Here is a 16,755-nt window from a genome sequence, read left to right as displayed (position 1 = left end):
CGCTGCCTCCTTGCTGCCACCCTGCTCCCGGGAGCAAGAAAATGCAGGCCACATTTTTCCGGGAGGAAGGAAGGGTGTCTTAATAGGGCCACGGAGAAGTTACCAACGTTTGGTTGGTTGGTTTTTTAACGGAGCTGCTACTGTCTGCATCTCCACTTGGGGGGCTCGGCTTCTGCCCTGGGGAGTGTCCATCTCCGCCCAGCGATAAGCCAGCTGGGGAAGAGGAACCAGGGCGGGCCAGAGCCCCGGGCGCAGAGACTGAGACGCGGCGCGGCGCGGGAGCTCCCGGCCGGCGCAGCATCCGAGGCGCCGTCTCCGGGCGAAGGCGGCGCGCGCGGCCCGGGCCGCGGTTGTCCGGGCGACGGCGCGGCGCGGGCATCCCCGCCGCCCCTCCCCTGAGCGCGCGCGCGACCTGGGGCGCCATGGCTGCGGCGGCGGCGGCAACCCCGCGGCCCGAGGCCGGCGCGGCCCGCGAGGCCAGGAGTCCGCCATGGGTGCCGCGCGAGCACGACCGGGCCCGGGCAGCGGCCGGGCTGGGCGACTGCGAGGACGCGCCGGTGCGGCCGCTGTGCAAGCCCCGCGGCATCTGCTCGCGCGCGTACTTCCTGGTGCTGATGGTGTTCGTGCACCTGTACCTGGGCAACGTGCTGGCGCTGCTGCTCTTCGTGCACTACAGCAACGGCGATGAGAGCAGCGACCCCGGGCCCCAGCGCCGCGCCCAGAGCCCCGGGCCCGCGCCAGCCTTGGGTCCCCTCGCCCGGCTCGAGGGCATCAAGGTGAGGGCCCCCGCCTCTCCCCGCGCCGGGCCCGGCCCCGCCGAGCGGGTGCTTGGGCGCGCATTCCTGGGGCTGAGCAGCTCCGGGCCCGCGGCGCGCACATCCTCCCCCGGCCCGGGGGCTCTGTCCCCCCACCCGGGCGGCGCGGCCTGCACCCAAGCTGCCCCGCTGCGCCCCTTTCTCATAGGTGGGGCACGAGCGTAAGGTCCAGCTGGTCGCCGACAGGGATCACTTCATCCGAACCCTCAGCCTCAAGCCGCTGCTCTTCGGTAAGTCTGCTGGGCGCTCCTGGGTAGGGCCGGGGGCTGGTTCGCTGGCAGCCTTGAGGCGCATTCTGACCACGTGACTTCTGTTTTGAAAATGGCTGCCTCAAAGTAGCCCTTTCTTTTTCCACCCAGATGTTTTCCACAATGAAGTACCAACATTCACCTCCCGTAATAGGGTAATAAGGTGACCTTTCCACAACCCCCTCTTGGGCCCCTGCTCTCTGCTGCTGATCCTTCCATCAGCGGGCCGCGCAGTATGGCCCAGAAGCTGATGTCTAAACAGAGTGTTGAAATTGTGAACCCGCCCTGCCACCACTGATTCTGTCACATTCCAGAATAGGGAGAGGAAGAGAGAGAGGCTCTCTAGCTGATCTCAGGGCAGGGAGGGATATTCCCCAAATGGACCCTGTCATCTGATGAGAAGCAGACTGTTTAAATGCTCCCACGCCTGCCCCCAGGGCACCAGTGTGTTACCCGTACTCCGGTATCCTTCTCAGACTGGAGTCTTCCTAAAACCTGGCTCCAGCAGGCCACCCTGGGCCTGTGTCAGTACCGATCCTACCCTTAAGGGTCTGACTTAACAGCTGTTCAGCTGTAGCAGACAAAGTCTTCCAGGGTGACCTCATTTGGTGCCTGCATCATAGCTCACATTTTTCTGAGCTCTTGTTATGTGCTGGCTTCATGGGACCTTTTCATTTAATTCTTACAACCCCTCTGTGAGGTGGGCTAATGTCAGAGTGAGGCGGGAGAGCTAACTTTAGACCCCAGGCCGCCTGCCTGTAGAGCCTGCCCTCTAAACGCCAACATGTTAGCTGTGAAGACTGAAATCCTTCAGAGACCACCAGTGTCGAAAACGTGATCCTTGCCCCAGATAGGTTTGCCCACCCTAGCCCTGGGGACCCAGACTTTTCATCTGCAGACCCTGAACTGGTTCTGGCTGCTAGGGCATGGAGGGGGAAGGGAACTTTAAGAAGTGGCCTCCGAACCAAAGAACACTTGCTGTTACCCCTGAGATATCTATAATCCCTGAACTCCTGAGAGTGATCAATCTCATGTGCATGCTGTTACCCATACTCTGGGGTTATATGTTACCTCAGTCCTGTTGTGGGAGTGACCTTAAAAGGTTATTATAATTTATTACTATTACTATTATAAAGTTGAAGTCTGTACCAAGCACTATTTGAAGTGCTGGGAAAACAGCACTGAACAAGAGGAAGAAAAGAACAAGCACCAAAATCTGAAATGGACATTTGAATGAGGAGATAGACAATAAACAAATATACTTGTTTCAGATGGTGATAAATGATTGTAGACAAGTAAGGCAGAATTTCAGCTGGGGTTGAAACTCTTAAAAAGGTGACTAAGGTGGACCTCTCTGAGAAAGGTATTTGAGCACAGACCTGTAGGAGGTGTGAGATCAAGCCAGTTGGCCGTCAGGAAAAAGAGAACACTCTTACCACTTGACTGCTACACTGCAGTGAACAGACTCATCTGTCCTCCCATCAGCCTTGTTGGGACTGTATGTATTAATTCAGAAAATATTAGGTTAAGTGAACCATGAGGCCAAAATCCTCCTACTGTGCAGCTTATTTTATCCAAGTCCTAAAAAGCAGAGAATGAGAAACCCAGAGTCACCAAGAGGAAATTATGGGAGGCAGAAGAGATTTGACAACTGCCCCCATTAAATTGTCAGATGGGTGTCTGTTTCCACCGATAGATTACAAAAGGCATTTTTGAATTGGGCATTTAGAGTTGGGCAGCTGCAGCAAGAGCTTCCCGCTTGTGGTCCTTCCTCCAAAATGCTTGCATATGAATCTGTTGTTTTTACCCAGAAAGTCCGGGGGCTTGCTGCTTGGTGAAATGAAGTGAGATGATTGAAGAAGAGATGAGTGTTTTAGTCCCATTGTAAGAGAGGAAACCCAGGGAGAGTTTGTTCAAGGAGGGGCAGTTCCCAAATGCTCTGGGTGAATCCGAATACAGAAGCCTCACCCCTCGAGGGAGCCGAGTCTATTTCTGTGCCTGTCCATCTGACCACTGGTCGCTATCCACTGTCACCCTAAGGAGGCAGGCAGAGGCTGAGGAAAGGCATGTAGTGGGGGTTCTGCCACCTGTACTCTGCTGCTCTTGGCTCCAAACTTGTGACCCTCCAGCCTTGGGCACCCAAGGTGCCAGGGTTTGAGGAGTGAGTATTCTGGATGTGCACTGGGCCAAGCGGATTGGGTTCTAGCCCAGGGGCCTCCGTCTTCAACATCCCCTCTCCCTTTGGGAAACAATTTCTGTTTCCCATCTTTGTCTCTAAGGACAGATGGGACCTGGGTTCCTGGCAAATACCCGCATGACTATAGTGGGCATTTCCAAAGAATTGGACCATCTGAAGAAGACTGCATCCTGCCCAGGGGAAATGGCTTTCTTTCATGTAGTTCATTTCTCCCTCCAGCCCTCCCCAACCCACTCATTCTCTCTTCAAACCGCAGATCAGATCTCATCTTTCCCTGCCTTAAACGTCCAAGATTTCCCATTTTACTTCTAAGTCTCATTTGGTGCCCCAAGGCCCTCTCACCTCTAAGACCTCATTCCTGCCACCCCCTGTCACTCCCTGCTGATTCTTAGCTCAGTGCTGTCTCAGATCTGGCTCTTCCCATAGTGAGTACCTTCAGCTTCATCAGGCCTCTGCAGACACCCCATCCTCAGAGGCTGCTCTGGACCTCAAACTGGTATTAAGAGTTTCCGAGCGCTCGGTTGCATCAACCAGCTGGGTTTTCTTCTCAGCACTTAGCATCATTGGAAATTATTGTCTCGATTTTATTTGTGTCTTTTGCATCTCTCAAGATGAACTGCGGGGCCTGATTTGTTCTGGCCAGAGTCTTGTCTACTGCTGATAATTGTTGGCAGGCTGGAGGGGCTTATTGGGCACCTCCTCTACTTCAGCAGCTGTCTCCTTGCTCCTGGTGGCCTCCACTGCCTCTCTGTGCAGGTGCCTCCTGACTTGGGACCCTCTCCAGGAGCAGCATGCTGGTGGCACTTCCAGTGGGCCAGCAAGAGTGTTAGTTCATTTTCTTTTTTAAAAAAGATTTATTTATTTATACAAGAGCTGCGGTACAGATCAGAGGCATGGGGGCGGGAGAGGACTCACAGGAGAGGTCTGTCACGCCATGTGGGTTGCTCCCTGGCTGGCCAGGAATCGAACCCACACACTGCAGAGGCTGCGGACAGCTTCACAGTGCTGCCCTCAACCCGCTGCCCCACCAGCGTGGCCCCTGAGTTCATTTTCTTAACCATTTGAGGTAAATGCATAATTTGACATCAGTACACAAAACAATTTATATTAAAATCATGACCTCTTTATTACAGAGTTTCCAAATACTTCCTCTTACAGCTTAAGAAAACAGGCAGCTACTTAAGACCTCTGTGCTCTGGATAAAGATGGAAGGCTCAGAAATAGGGAAAGAATTTTAGTGTGCCTAACAGGTCAGGTTTTTAGTTAAGGCAATTTAATGTAGCTTCCTGCAAGGAACCCCCCCCTCTGTCCTTCTGTGCCTGTTCCTTGGCAGAACTGTGGACTCAGTAAAGGTCAGGCAGGTGTAACTGAGTCTGCCTGAGGCTTGACAAGCAGCATCCTGCTCAGGGCGAGCATAACCGAGGCTTTATGCCTGCCCTGAGACTCAGCGTGGGATGCCGAGGTGTAGGGCAGTAGCTAGGCTGTCATCCCAGGCCTGGGGAGAAGAATAAGGCATTCTTGCCCCCAGCACACACAACTGCTAGGGAGCTGGCCAGCCTTTGTCCAGGCAGAGCACTGCCGGCTCAGGAAGGGTCCCCTAGCTGTGACCATGGAATGGGCTTCCACCCTGCTCACCCACTCCTAAGCCAGCCTGGGGCCTTCTCTGGACTCTGGCCTGTAAATCTCCATGGGGGTTTTGGGAGGTTACATGTGTTCAGGGGAGCACACACCCTGTGTGGCAACTACAGCCCCTGCCTGCGTTAGCCCCTATTCTGGGCACCGGTGGTGGTGCCACCTGCGCATGGCCAGCTGCAGATTTCGGTGGCTCTGGCTCCAAGGATAGGCTGTGGTTACCAGCAGCCGGTGGTCCTGCACCTCCCCACTCAGCACATAGGTCCCAGCATGCCTTCCACGAAGAAGGTTGTGCACACATGTGGCATCCAGCCGCAGCCAGCGTCGCAGAGTTGGCACCAGCTCCTCAAGGGGCAGTGGGCCTGCCTTAAGCACCTCTAGCCGAGAGTCCAGATCGCGGTCTGAGGGGCTGGAGGATGACCCGTTGCGCCAGGAAAGCCGAACTTTCACCGCTGAATGGGGTGAAAGAGGCTGGAGATGAGTACCATGGGAATGCCCCTCCCTGTGGGCTCCCCCTACTGAACCAAACCCTCTTGTCTGAGGCTCTGCCCTTGTGATCCTTGTCCTAGAAAACAGCTGTTCTCCTGGATGCCACTCTTCTTAGCAGATTGTTTTGTTGTTTTAGCAACACCCCACACTTATTAAAAGAATTTTTTTTCAGTTCTAACCAGGCATAGCATTTAGGTATATCCTGTCCCATTTGTCCCGGCACCAAGCTAAGGGGGAGGCCCTTGTAAGGGGGGCTCACCAAAGTCGTTGGTACAGAGCGTGTCCAGCACCTCCCTGGATGAGCGGGCCTCCTGCAACTCGCAGTCCTTGCAGCTGGCACGTGGCACTGTGGGGAGGAGGGGCCTAGTGAGGCTCCCAGTGGGCCCCAAGTGTGTGGGGGGGAGTCATCAGCACTGGTCCCCTCAGCTCTCCCCTCCTTTTTTACCGTTTTTGAGGAAGGCAGCTGCTGTGGCTGGTCCCTTCCCCTCCTGAGAGACCATTTGGCTGAACCCCGTGGGAAGTGACGTGAAAGGGTTCAGCTGATGGTCCCTGTGGCTGCCCAGGGGGCAGAGCGAGGGCAAAACCTACAAGTCATTCAGAGACTCACGTGAACGGCCGGGGCGGGAGCCGTTGGAGATGGCTGCGACACAGAGGCCGTGACCGGTAGGGAAGCGCTCACAGTGCAGGATGGCTGGCCAGGGGTAACCGTAGCAGGCCATGATGGGGGCACAGCTGGCTTGCACAGCCTCACACAGACTGCGGCACGGGTAGATGACCCTGCAGGGGAAAGGGTTGGATCAGTGGGGTGCTTTGGACCAGGGCTCATGGCTGGGCTTTGAGCGTTCCTAATACTGAGGCACGGCCAGTAACTCCACAGTTGCTGGGCAACGATGCCCTGGTCACCTAGCAACGGCCCTGCTGCCTGGCTTTCTGCATGCTGGAATCTCCACTCTCAGCCCTGCTCTACTCTCATACCCACTCCCAGCACTTATGTCTTCTATCTCCTCACCTCTCTTCCCCGTGCCTAGGCTGCTTTCCAGTGCACCTCCCTCTCCAGCTCCACAGAACAGACGTGCCTGGGGGAGGGCGGGAGAGGCCCTGCTTTCTGGACCTTTGCTCCTGAGCTTAGAGGGAGAAAGGCCTGTAGGACACTGGACTCGCCAAGGCTGGTGTTGATAAAGAGTACAGGACAGGTGCTTGGATTCTGAAAGAACCCCTTTTTTGGGCCTTCCTGGTGGCTCAGGTGTTAAAATCTCAGCTCTGTGAAGCTATCACCAGCCACTGCAGCATGAGTTCGATCCCCAGCCAGGGATCTAACCCACATGGCACAGCAGACCTCTCCTGCCTCACCTGCTTCTCCTCTCAGCAGTGTGTTTCAGTTGATCCACCTGTTCTGCTCCCCACTCTGTCTTTGGTGAATCTTCTCACCCCCCCCATCACCGGCCTGTACCCCAGTTCTTGTATGCATAAATAAATAAATCTTAAAAACAAAGAAAGAAAGAAACTTTTTGCCACTACTGGCATGGTCACCCTGAGGCTCTGGCAATGGCCCTCACTCTGTAAAGAGGAATTGAAGAATGTGTTCACTGCATAGGTTAGGCTAGGGAGGAGGCGTCGGCCTTGCTATCTCTAGACTGTCTGGGAGAAAAAGCCTCCCAGTTGATCCGGAGCTCCTGCCACCCCCAGCCTAAAGCAACCTCCCCATTTGTCCTACCTTGAAATTCAAGAGCCCTGATGATTTGTGGGTCCAGACCAAGCGTGCTCACCGCCGGGGGTCCCCTGACTATTGTCTCCTCTGTCCCCTGGGACCTGTCCCCTCTGCCAGGAATACTAACGAAACGATCCTTCACCTTCTGTCCCACCCCGTCAGCACCCAGCACTGACAGGTGCACAGTGCCAGAGACTCCCCTACCCCCTCCCCGTACCTGGGAGCCTCAGCCCTACCTGTCAAGGCACACAGGTGCAAAGAGGGAGCCGAGAAAGAGGCGGGCGTCAGGGTGGCATTCCCGGGCTAGCAGGGGCAGCCAGCTGACTGATTGTTGGATGGCTTCTCCTGTGGTGTCATGGTCCAGCAGGTTGGGCAGCCGCATCTCTGTGTATCCAATGTCATGGCACAGTGCCATGGTGGGGGGGATGGGCGTGCACCGTGTGGGGCCCCAGGGAACCCCTGCCCCAGCATCACCCCACAGCACCACCAGAACCACCAACAGCCACAGCCCTTGATCCATCACCTGCTTCTCGGACTTGGTCTTAGTGGGCTGAGACTGAGGGCTTTATAGGTCTGTATCCACATACCACATACCCCAGGAGCCAATTTTTGCCCCTCAGGTGTTTGGACCCATCTGGGTAGGCTCCAGCCCGCTGGCCTGGGCTATTTGCATTTGATTAGCACTTGGCAGGGGATTGTAGAGGTTGGCCTTGCGCCTGGGCCTGTGGATAACTGGATAACCTTATAAACAGCACCTAATAAACTGAAGAAACCTGGGCCTGTGTTTTCTTTTCTTAATCTGGCTTACTTTTCTTCCTTACTTATTTTTTTAAGCTATCAGGAGGTGATTCTCTTGATTAGCAACTGGTGTAGCCCATTGTCCAGCAGCACGGCCCCCACCCCTACTCCGTGGGTAGCTCACACCCTTCCAGAGCTACCCAGGTTGGTGTTAAGCAGGCCAGGGGTGGCAGCCTTTGTCTTGCCCTCAGTCATCACATCTGGGTCACCTCCCTGTGGATCTGACTCTTGTCCTGAGTGTGAAGCCTGGAGTACAACAGCCTGGGTGACCCAGGGCAAGTCACTAATCTCTTCCTGCTTGGCTTGCCTCTTGGATAGGATGGAAAATTAATGGGACCTATCTTCCGAGGATAAGTATACAGAGAAAGGAGTTGATGATGTGCTTAGGATAGCACCTCACACAGACTGCTACTAAAGTGTGATCCGCTGTAATCACTTAAAAAAATAGCTGTATTACTATCACTTTTTGAAACTGGCTCAGAATGGCCATTTTAAAACTGGCTCAGTCTTGACAGTGCCTGGAGCTTCCTTCTGGGAGTATAATCGGGAAGTGGCTGATCTCTCTGCAGGTTTATGACAGTTACAGTGGCAGCATGGCCCATTCTCTGATCAGTTCCTGTGTGGACCTCTTGGTCCCACCTGAGGAAGTCCGGTCTCCCAGGAATGAGGGCATGAAGCAGGGCCCAGGCTTCTGCTCTGAAAGTGCCTGGGACCAGTGTGATGTGGGCTCTCTGGGTATGCGGCTGGTATGCAGCTCTACCAAGCTACTTGCAGAGATGAGTGTGGGGACCTCCAAGCACTGAAGTCCATCCTGAGGCCCGACTGATCTTTACTCAGGGCCTTCGCGCACTGCTCTGAGTGTACTGCAGTGGACATTTGCTTACAAAGGATTGGGGAAGCAGGTCCCGGCGTCTGCCTCAGTGATGTCGTGGGAAGGTTATAAAGATGAATTGATGCTGGCAAAGCAGTTATTCTTCAACCAGGCTTCAATCAAGGTTATAAGGAAGGTGCAAAAGTCATTATAAAGAGCCTCCCCAGTGGCGCAGCGGGTTGAGCGCAGCACTGTGAAGCTGTCCACAGCCTCTGCAGCGCAGGTTCGATTCCCTGGCCGGCCAGGGAGATTCCCACATGGCGCAGCAGACCTCTCCTGTCTTGCCCGCTACTCCCCTCAGCAGTGTACTTCGGTCGATCTGCCTGTTCTGTTCCCTGCTCTGTCTCTGGTGAATCCTCTCACCCTCCCACACCTCTGGCCTATACCCCAGCTCTTGTATAAATAAAATAAATCTTTAAAAAAAAGTCATTATAAACTATGGACAACTCAGGGGGACTCTGAGAAACTATGCAGTCATACAAGGGGAAATCTAAAATCAGAAAAAGTAGATGTGGCTCTGTGAAGAAGTGCTTTGCTCTCCTGGAGTCACCTTCATGATGGTAGTTCGGCTTTAATCAGTAAAATAAATATTCTTCTGGATGCAGTTGGCCAGTGTGAAGAGTATGTGCTCAAACATCTGAAATCAATCACTCCGCAACCCCATGTAATAGATTTATTGGACTCCATTCAAGATATGGACCTTTGTCATGTAGTTCCAGCTGAGAGAAAGATTGGTGAAGCTAGAGATGAAAGACTCTGTGAAAATAATGCTGAGTTTAACAAAAGCTGTAGAGAGAGTCTTAGTGGGGTAGATTGTTGTTCATCTTTAGAATGTTGTAGAACACAGGAGCATGCACATTCTGAAAACCCAAGCCTCACTTGGATTTTAGAACAGACAGACAATTCAGTGAAACAGCTGGGTCTATCAGTAGAGGTATTACAGCATCTCAGACCACTATAAAAAGTATCTTCACTTCTAATGAAAATAATATTCAGAACATTCCTTAGATCATTCTGTTTCTTAACATGCTAGCCAAAAATTGTACTTGTTTCTACATTGAACATTTCACTACAGGGTTAGCCTTCATGGGAGTTTGAAATGTCTTCAATATTAACACTATTAAATGTAATAACTCTTTGTTACTGAAAATTTTTATGTAGTTTAAGATACACTTACGTCTTTGTGTTTTTCATTTTCATTATGACAGTGTATCATTGTCATTTTCAAATTTCTGATCAACACGAGGTTTTTTCAGCGCTCAACCGCTGCGCCACCGGGGAGGCCCAAGAAATTATTTTTAAAGATTTATTTATTTATATAAGCACTGGGTACAGTCAGAAGCGCTGGAGGGTGAGAGGATTCACCAGAGCCAGAGCGGGGAACAGAACAGGCAGACTGACGTAATACACTGCAGAGGGGAGCAGTGGGCGCTGCAGGAGAGGTCTGCGCGCCATGTGGGACCCTTGCCGGCAGCCGGGGATCGAACCAGAGCTGCAGAGGCCGTGGGCAGCTTCGCAGCCCAGCGCTCAACCGCTGCACCACCAGGGGAGGCCTGAAACTGAAGAAATGTTAAACAGAATACTAGAAATTGATACTAGTTTCCCATTGATTAAAAGAAACAGCATACTGTTTCAGGAAAAATACAAAATATGTATTTCATGCTCAAGTACCTACTTAGGCCTTCCAAGTATTCAGGAATTAGTACTGTTGATCTAACAAAGTGCCAGATTATTTCTAAACTGCAGTTTTGTTTTATATTTATACAAGAATAAAACACTCAAATGACTGATTTCTAAAAAACAAAACAAAGGATTGGGGAAGCAAAGAACACCTAGGGCGTCTTCTCAGAGGCCAGCATCTGACAAAAACCTGAGTGACCCCCACTGACCTTAGAGTCGGGGCAACTCAGCCCACTCTGTGGGCTGCATGATGACCCATGGTCAGCCATATGGTCAGCACCCGTTCATGTAGGAGAGTACACGGCAAGGGTTGGCCTAAAGCATTGAGTGTCTCGCATTGTTTTTACTGGAACGATGCTGAAAAGCAAGAATCGAGCCACCATCCCCTTTACTTTAAGAATATACATTGGGCCTCCCTGGTGGTGCAGGGGTTGAGCGCTGGGCTGTGAAGCTGCCCGCAGCCCCTGCAGCACCGGTTCGATCCATGGCCTCCAGTGAGGGTCCCACATGGTCCTCCTGCTTCCCTCAGCAGTGTACTTCGTCAGTCTGCCTGCTCTGCTCTCCCCTCTGGCTCTGGTGAATTCTCTAACCCTCCTGTGCTTCTGACTGTACCCAGTGCTTGTATAAATAAATAAATAAATCTTTAAAAAAAAAAAAATTGGAGGCTAACCTTCAAGTACATGCTTCGGTTCCACCCTAAGGTGAATTAACCCATGGCCTGCTTAGACCTGGCTCACCTCCCAAACTCTCCTAGAAAATGTGTTCTCTCAGCTTCAAAGAGAGAGGCCCCATGTTTTAAACATTGGCCAACATCTGCATAAGAACCCAGCCTTGGTGTCAGGATCCAGAGCAGATATAAAGGGGTGTATGAAGTTCTCCTGACATGGTGGCTACCGGGGGACGGGGCATACCCATGAGCCCTCAAAGAGGAGACACTGGATGCACCAGTGCTCTGGCTCCATCCTTGGCCTCACCCGCGTCCTCTTCTGACAGAAATCCCTGGCTTCCTGAGTGATGAGGAGTGTCGGCTTATCATCCACTTGGCACAGATGAAGGGGTTACAGCGCAGCCAGATCCTGCCCACAGAAGAGTACGAAGAGGCCATGGGCACAATGCAGGTCAGCCAGGTGGACCTCTTCCGGCTGCTGGATCAGAACCGTGATGGTCGCCTACAGCTCCGTGAGGTTGGGATCTTGGTGCCCGTACTAGGCACAGGGTGGGGGTGTCCAGAATTGTCTTTCTGGTGACCAGGTCATTTGTCTAGCTCAGCCCCAGCCCCAAGAGTCAGATGCCACCCCAGGTCAGCTTGGGCATATGTAGATCCGAGGTCCCTTTACTTCTTGGAGAGCTATTACTGTGTTGGGAACCCCAGAAGGTGGCACCAGGGGGATGGTGCCATTTCTTGTCACATTACCAGGGTGGTGTACTGTCTGAGATCTGGATTTCTTGCTATTGTGGCTGGGAGCCCCAAAGAACTCATGTTGGATGGGGTGGCGGCTCTGAGGTGGCTAGAAGTCTCCATCTCTCTTTGCATGCTCCTGATACTCAGGATTCCAAGGGAGGTCTTAGTGGCGTGTGGGGTCCCTGGCATACACAGAGTGCTCTACTGAGTCTGGTCTTCCTGAGGTGCCTGGTGGTTAGTGGTCATACCCTAGTCAGGTCACCCCCTGGTGCCGATTACCTCATCATACCCAGGCCTTGGCTTATCCCACCTCACCTGTGGTATCTGTCTCCCGCTAGCCAACAATGATCACCATGGGGGTCACACTTCCAGTAGCACTGGGAGTGCCCATGACCTTCAGTTCTTTGATGGCTCTCCTGGTCTTCTCCCTAGATGCCTCTAGACCTTCTACCTACCCTCATTTCAGCTCAGGGGACTTCGACTCTATCCTGTGTGCTTGTTTATGTCCTATCATCTGAACCCTTAGCTCTATAGCAAGAACTGGGCAGCTGTCTGTGTTTTTGTGACATTCCGTCATCGGGGTCACCCCAGTGAGAGACCATCTTGTGCTTCAGGTCCTGGCCCAGACTCGCCTGGGGAATGGACGGTGGATGACTCCAGAGAACATTCAGGAGATGTACTCTGCAATCAAGGCTGACCCAGATGGTGATGGTGAGCTCACATCCTGCCACAATTCTGTCCCTGTGAACTTCCTGTCCCCAGGCCAGGTAGCCTGAGATGAGGAGATGAGGACTAGCCTTGCCCTCACCCCAGGGAGATACAGGAGCCAGACCTTCCCATTCCCCTTGGTGCCATCTAGAGAGCAGTTCTCAGAGACACTTTGACCTCATCAGACCTACAAGAAGTAGGGTTGCTGGGTGTCAGAGAGCAGCAGCAAAGAGAGAGTAAGGCCAGCTTGACTAAGCTGTTCACCCCGCTCTATCCGCCTCTCCCCAGCAAGACACGGGATGCACCTCAGCAGACAGCCTCCCTGCTCTAACCCATGTCTCCCTTGCCTCCTCCTTGCCCACCTGAAATTATGCTAACTGGAGGAAGGTTTGGGCAGGGAAGCTGTCGTGTTACTCCTGTGGTAATAACACTAGGAGGTTTCCAAGGTATAGTTATCATCCTCACACCCAATTAGAAAGATAGTACGAATTGGACTCAGAATGAACTTGGGCCTGGTGAAAAGAGAGCAGAGAATCTGGTTGGAGGAACATCTTGCTGCTACTGTCCCCATGTACAGAGCTGGTAACAGGCTCAACACACTGTACACCTGAGTGAGCCCCATGCTCAAAGAAATCTAGGCCAAAGGGTGGAGGGTGGCATCCTTGAGTCAGCAGGGAACATGGAACAAAGACATCAGCTAGTCTTTTAGTACCCCTGAAAGGTAGAGCCGTTGCTTTGTGGGTTGAACAGGAACAGAGGGCAAGTGTTCTCATTTGAGAGCATGGCCTGGCTTCCTCTGCTGAGGGAGACTGGTAACCCAGTGGCAGGGGCCAGGTATATTCCAGTCTGGATAGAACCTGGTGTCATAAGGGAACCCCTAGGAACCAGCCCCAGTTTACATTCTGTAGTGTGGAAGGCCCTGGACAAAACCCAGCTCCCATTGCTCTGTTTCTTCACCCTCTACAGGACAGGACCGGAGGATGGCCACCACACTCTATAGAGCCAGGCTGGAGGACCAGGGGCAGTTCTTGACCGAGGGTTCTGGCCACATGACTCAAGCTTCCTTTGGAGCTCTGGCCAATATAGTAGTGGTTGGGCTCCTTCCTTTGGGGGGCCAAATCAGGGTTTAAACTGAGGAAATCAACTTCTCTGGGCCTTCCTATAGGGCCTGATATTACAGAATCCAGTTTCATGTGACCCAGAAGTCCAGATGGGGAGCAGGTGCACATGCCCCCCCAGTGCCTAAAGCCAGGAACTACTGGCCCCTTTGGGGTAGGTAGGAAGGTGCAGCCTGCCACGGGGGCTTCCCAGTGAGCTTGGTGGGCATTGATGGTGGGTGCCCTGTGCAGGAGTGCTGAGCCTGCAGGAGTTCTCCAACATGGACCTTCGGGATTTCCACAAGTACATGAGGAACCACAAGGCGGAGTCCAGTGAGCTGGTTCGAAACAGCCACCACACATGGCTCTACCAGGGTGAAGGGGCCCACTACGTCATGCGAGCCATACGCCAGAGGTGAGCCCCTGAAGCTGTCCTCCATGGTGCAGAGCCCCCACAGAAGTCCTTGACTGGAGCCCAGAGGACAGAATTGATTAGCCAACTCAGGGCTGTGAGACAAGGATAGAATCCATTCAAAGACAGGCAATTAACGAAGGCAAATGAACCCTAATTGTGGGCAAACAGTACACATTTGGGATTAGAAATAGATGTTTGTTTTCTGCTAATTAGAGAAATGAACTGTTATCTCTGTCAACAGGACCCTTTGCTCCTGAGCAGCCAGGGGTTTTAGATAATCTCCTTCTTTGGAGGAGTGCCCCCCAAATTAATGAAAATCTCATTTTCCCCACCCAGTGGACATCATGAGTAACTCCTTCCTACTCCTATAGGGCCAGCGAGGGGCGTCTTAGGGGGCTTTCAGAGGCAGGAGCAGAGCTTGTGGTAGGCCCAGAGCCTACTTGGCTGGCTCCTTCAGGGTACCACCATGGGTGGGGTTGCTCAGTTGAATGCTCACTACTCCCCAGGGTGCTGCGCCTCACCCGCTTGTCACCTGAGATCGTGGAGCTCAGTGAGCCGCTGCAGGTTGTGCGGTATGGTGAGGGAGGCCACTACCATGCCCACGTGGACAGCGGGCCTGTGTACCCAGAGACCATCTGCTCCCATACCAAGCTGGTAGCCAACGAGTCTGTGCCCTTCGAGACCTCCTGCCGGCAAGTACCTCTCATCTGCCTTCAACTCCATAACAGGCATCCCCATGATGACACAAGTACAGTCATGCCCTGTGGGCACAGTTCTTGGCATGGGGCCAGGAGGGAGCTCTGGGCAGTCTGGTCAAGGACACCCCTGTCTTTCCCCTTGGACTGTCTACCAAGTGACAGTAAAGTGGTGGCCATCATGTCTTAGTGGCCAGACTAAGGTACCCACAGATGCTGAAACCTGTCTCCAGAGCTCTGAGGCAAGGGAAGGCTGGATCCCCAGATCTTTCTGCCCATTTCCCTGTGTGCTGAACCTGCTTCCACTAATGGAGGACTCAGCCTTTCCCTTTGAAGCTGTGTCCCCCTCCTCTGCCAAGGTGCACAGGCAGGTCTCGCTTGTTGGTGTGGCTGCTCTGGCTCAGCCCTTAAGAGTACAAACTGCATGAACTTGCTGCTCTGCTAGCCAATCTTTCCCAGCTGGCCCTGGTCAGGGCCACATCATTTAGCCAAGTGTACTTGTGATCTTGGCCACAAAAACATTGACTGGGCTTGTCAAAGGGCTGGCTAGGAGCATCTTAGCACTGTTGTCACTGACCCTAGTCTGCCCCTCTGGCCCTTGGGAACCTGGGCAGCTTATCCTGCCCACAGGATACTGGGAACGCCTGCAACTGGGGACCTGCTCAACAGCCCCCCTGCCTTTCAGCTACATGACTGTGCTGTTTTATTTGAACAACGTCACCGGTGGAGGTGAGACTGTCTTCCCTGTAGCAGACAACAGAACCTATGATGAAATGGTAAGGGCCAACTGGGCTCTTCCTGTGGTGGGATGGCAGGGCCTGGGACAAATTAGTACCACTTCCTCCAGACCTGGGGTGAGGGTCCCCGGAGCACATCTGACTGGTTTCCCTCTGGCCAACTTTGGCTTCCTGGCCTTGGTTCCTGGCAATACAATGGGGCAGCATGAAAACCTCGCCACCCTGCTGCCCACAGAGTCTGATTCAGGATGACGTCGACCTCCGTGACACACGGAGGCACTGTGACAAGGGGAACCTACGTGTCAAGCCCCGGCAGGGCACAGCAGTCTTCTGGTACAACTACCTGCCTGATGGACAGGGTAAGGGCCTATGGCCAAGCCAGGTGTACCCGGAGGGAAGTTTCCCATTACTCAGCCCCATCCTTGTCACCCTGATGGGCTGTTTATGGCCACCCTACAAATGGTTTTCTACCCCTAGTGCTTCCCAAAGACCATCCTCAGTGACTTTAGCAGCCTACACTTGTGCGGCCTCCTGGGCTGTCATCACCCTTGTGATCCCCTGGTGATAGTCTTCTGGTTCACTGGGGCTGGGATCATAGCTCCCTCATCACCCCAGGTGAGGAAGGGTTTGTGGACAGTCCTGGCAGCAAGCAAGCAGGGTGCAGAGTTCCAGTGTTGTTGGTCAGGTATTAGCTGGAGAGAAACGCTGAGCCCCCAGGGAGGCCAGGGGCCAGGTAATGCTACTGAAGGTGTGCACAGCTGGTTGCGCCGGGCCATGCCCTGTGTTAGGAATGCATGAAGTCAAGCTCAGGTCAGGCCATTGGGTCCCTGTCCTTGCTCACACCATCTTCCTCTCCTAGGTTGGGTGGGCGACGTGGACGACTACTCCTTGCACGGGGGCTGTCTGGTTACGCGGGGCACCAAGTGGATCGCCAACAACTGGATCAATGTGGATCCCAGCAAGGCACGGCAGGCCCTGTACCAGCAGGAGATGGCTCGCCTGGCCCGCGAAGGGGGCGCGGACTCGCAGTCGGAGTGGGCCCTGGACCGGGCCTACCGCGATGCGCGCGTGGAGCTCTGAGGGGCGCGAGGGCCCGGCCGGCCCCGAACCCCGGGAGGGGCGTCTGCGCCCGAGGCGGGTGGGCGGGGGAGGGGCCTGCCGTCCCCTAGGCCAGCTCCAGGCCCAGGGCCTGGCCGCTATCTTGTCCCACGCCCAACTCCAGCGCGGAGAGGACGCAGCCCTATATTCATATATTTATTGTGT

At 53.7% G+C, this 16,755-nt stretch overlaps 1 protein-coding gene and 1 pseudogene across 2 annotated transcripts; both read left to right on the top strand.

Moving 5' to 3' along the window:
* Positions 1 to 422: 422 nt before the first annotated feature.
* P4HTM (prolyl 4-hydroxylase, transmembrane) lies at positions 423 to 16,572 on the top strand (the record flags this gene model as incomplete). Its single annotated transcript, XM_084247402.1, has 9 exons — positions 423 to 776; positions 964 to 1,045; positions 11,432 to 11,622; positions 12,455 to 12,551; positions 13,898 to 14,060; positions 14,567 to 14,752; positions 15,441 to 15,531; positions 15,728 to 15,851; positions 16,352 to 16,572. The coding sequence occupies 9 exons, from the start codon at positions 423 to 425 to the stop codon at positions 16,570 to 16,572; spliced, it is 1,509 nt and encodes a 502-aa protein (XP_084103528.1).
* On the top strand, positions 8,481 to 9,719 carry LOC311179363 (protein YAE1 homolog; annotated as a pseudogene). Its single transcript has 3 exons — positions 8,481 to 8,633; positions 8,757 to 8,951; positions 9,284 to 9,719. The product of its transcript is annotated as a protein YAE1 homolog (transcript).
* Positions 16,573 to 16,755: the final 183 nt, after the last annotated feature.

The sequence above is a fragment of the Talpa europaea genome (assembly GCF_964194135.1).
Source record: "Talpa europaea genome assembly, chromosome: 11".
NCBI lineage: Eukaryota > Metazoa > Chordata > Mammalia > Eulipotyphla > Talpidae > Talpa > Talpa europaea.
The sequence above is the reverse complement of the archived record's forward strand: the minus strand, read 5'-3'. Positions and strand labels throughout refer to the sequence as shown.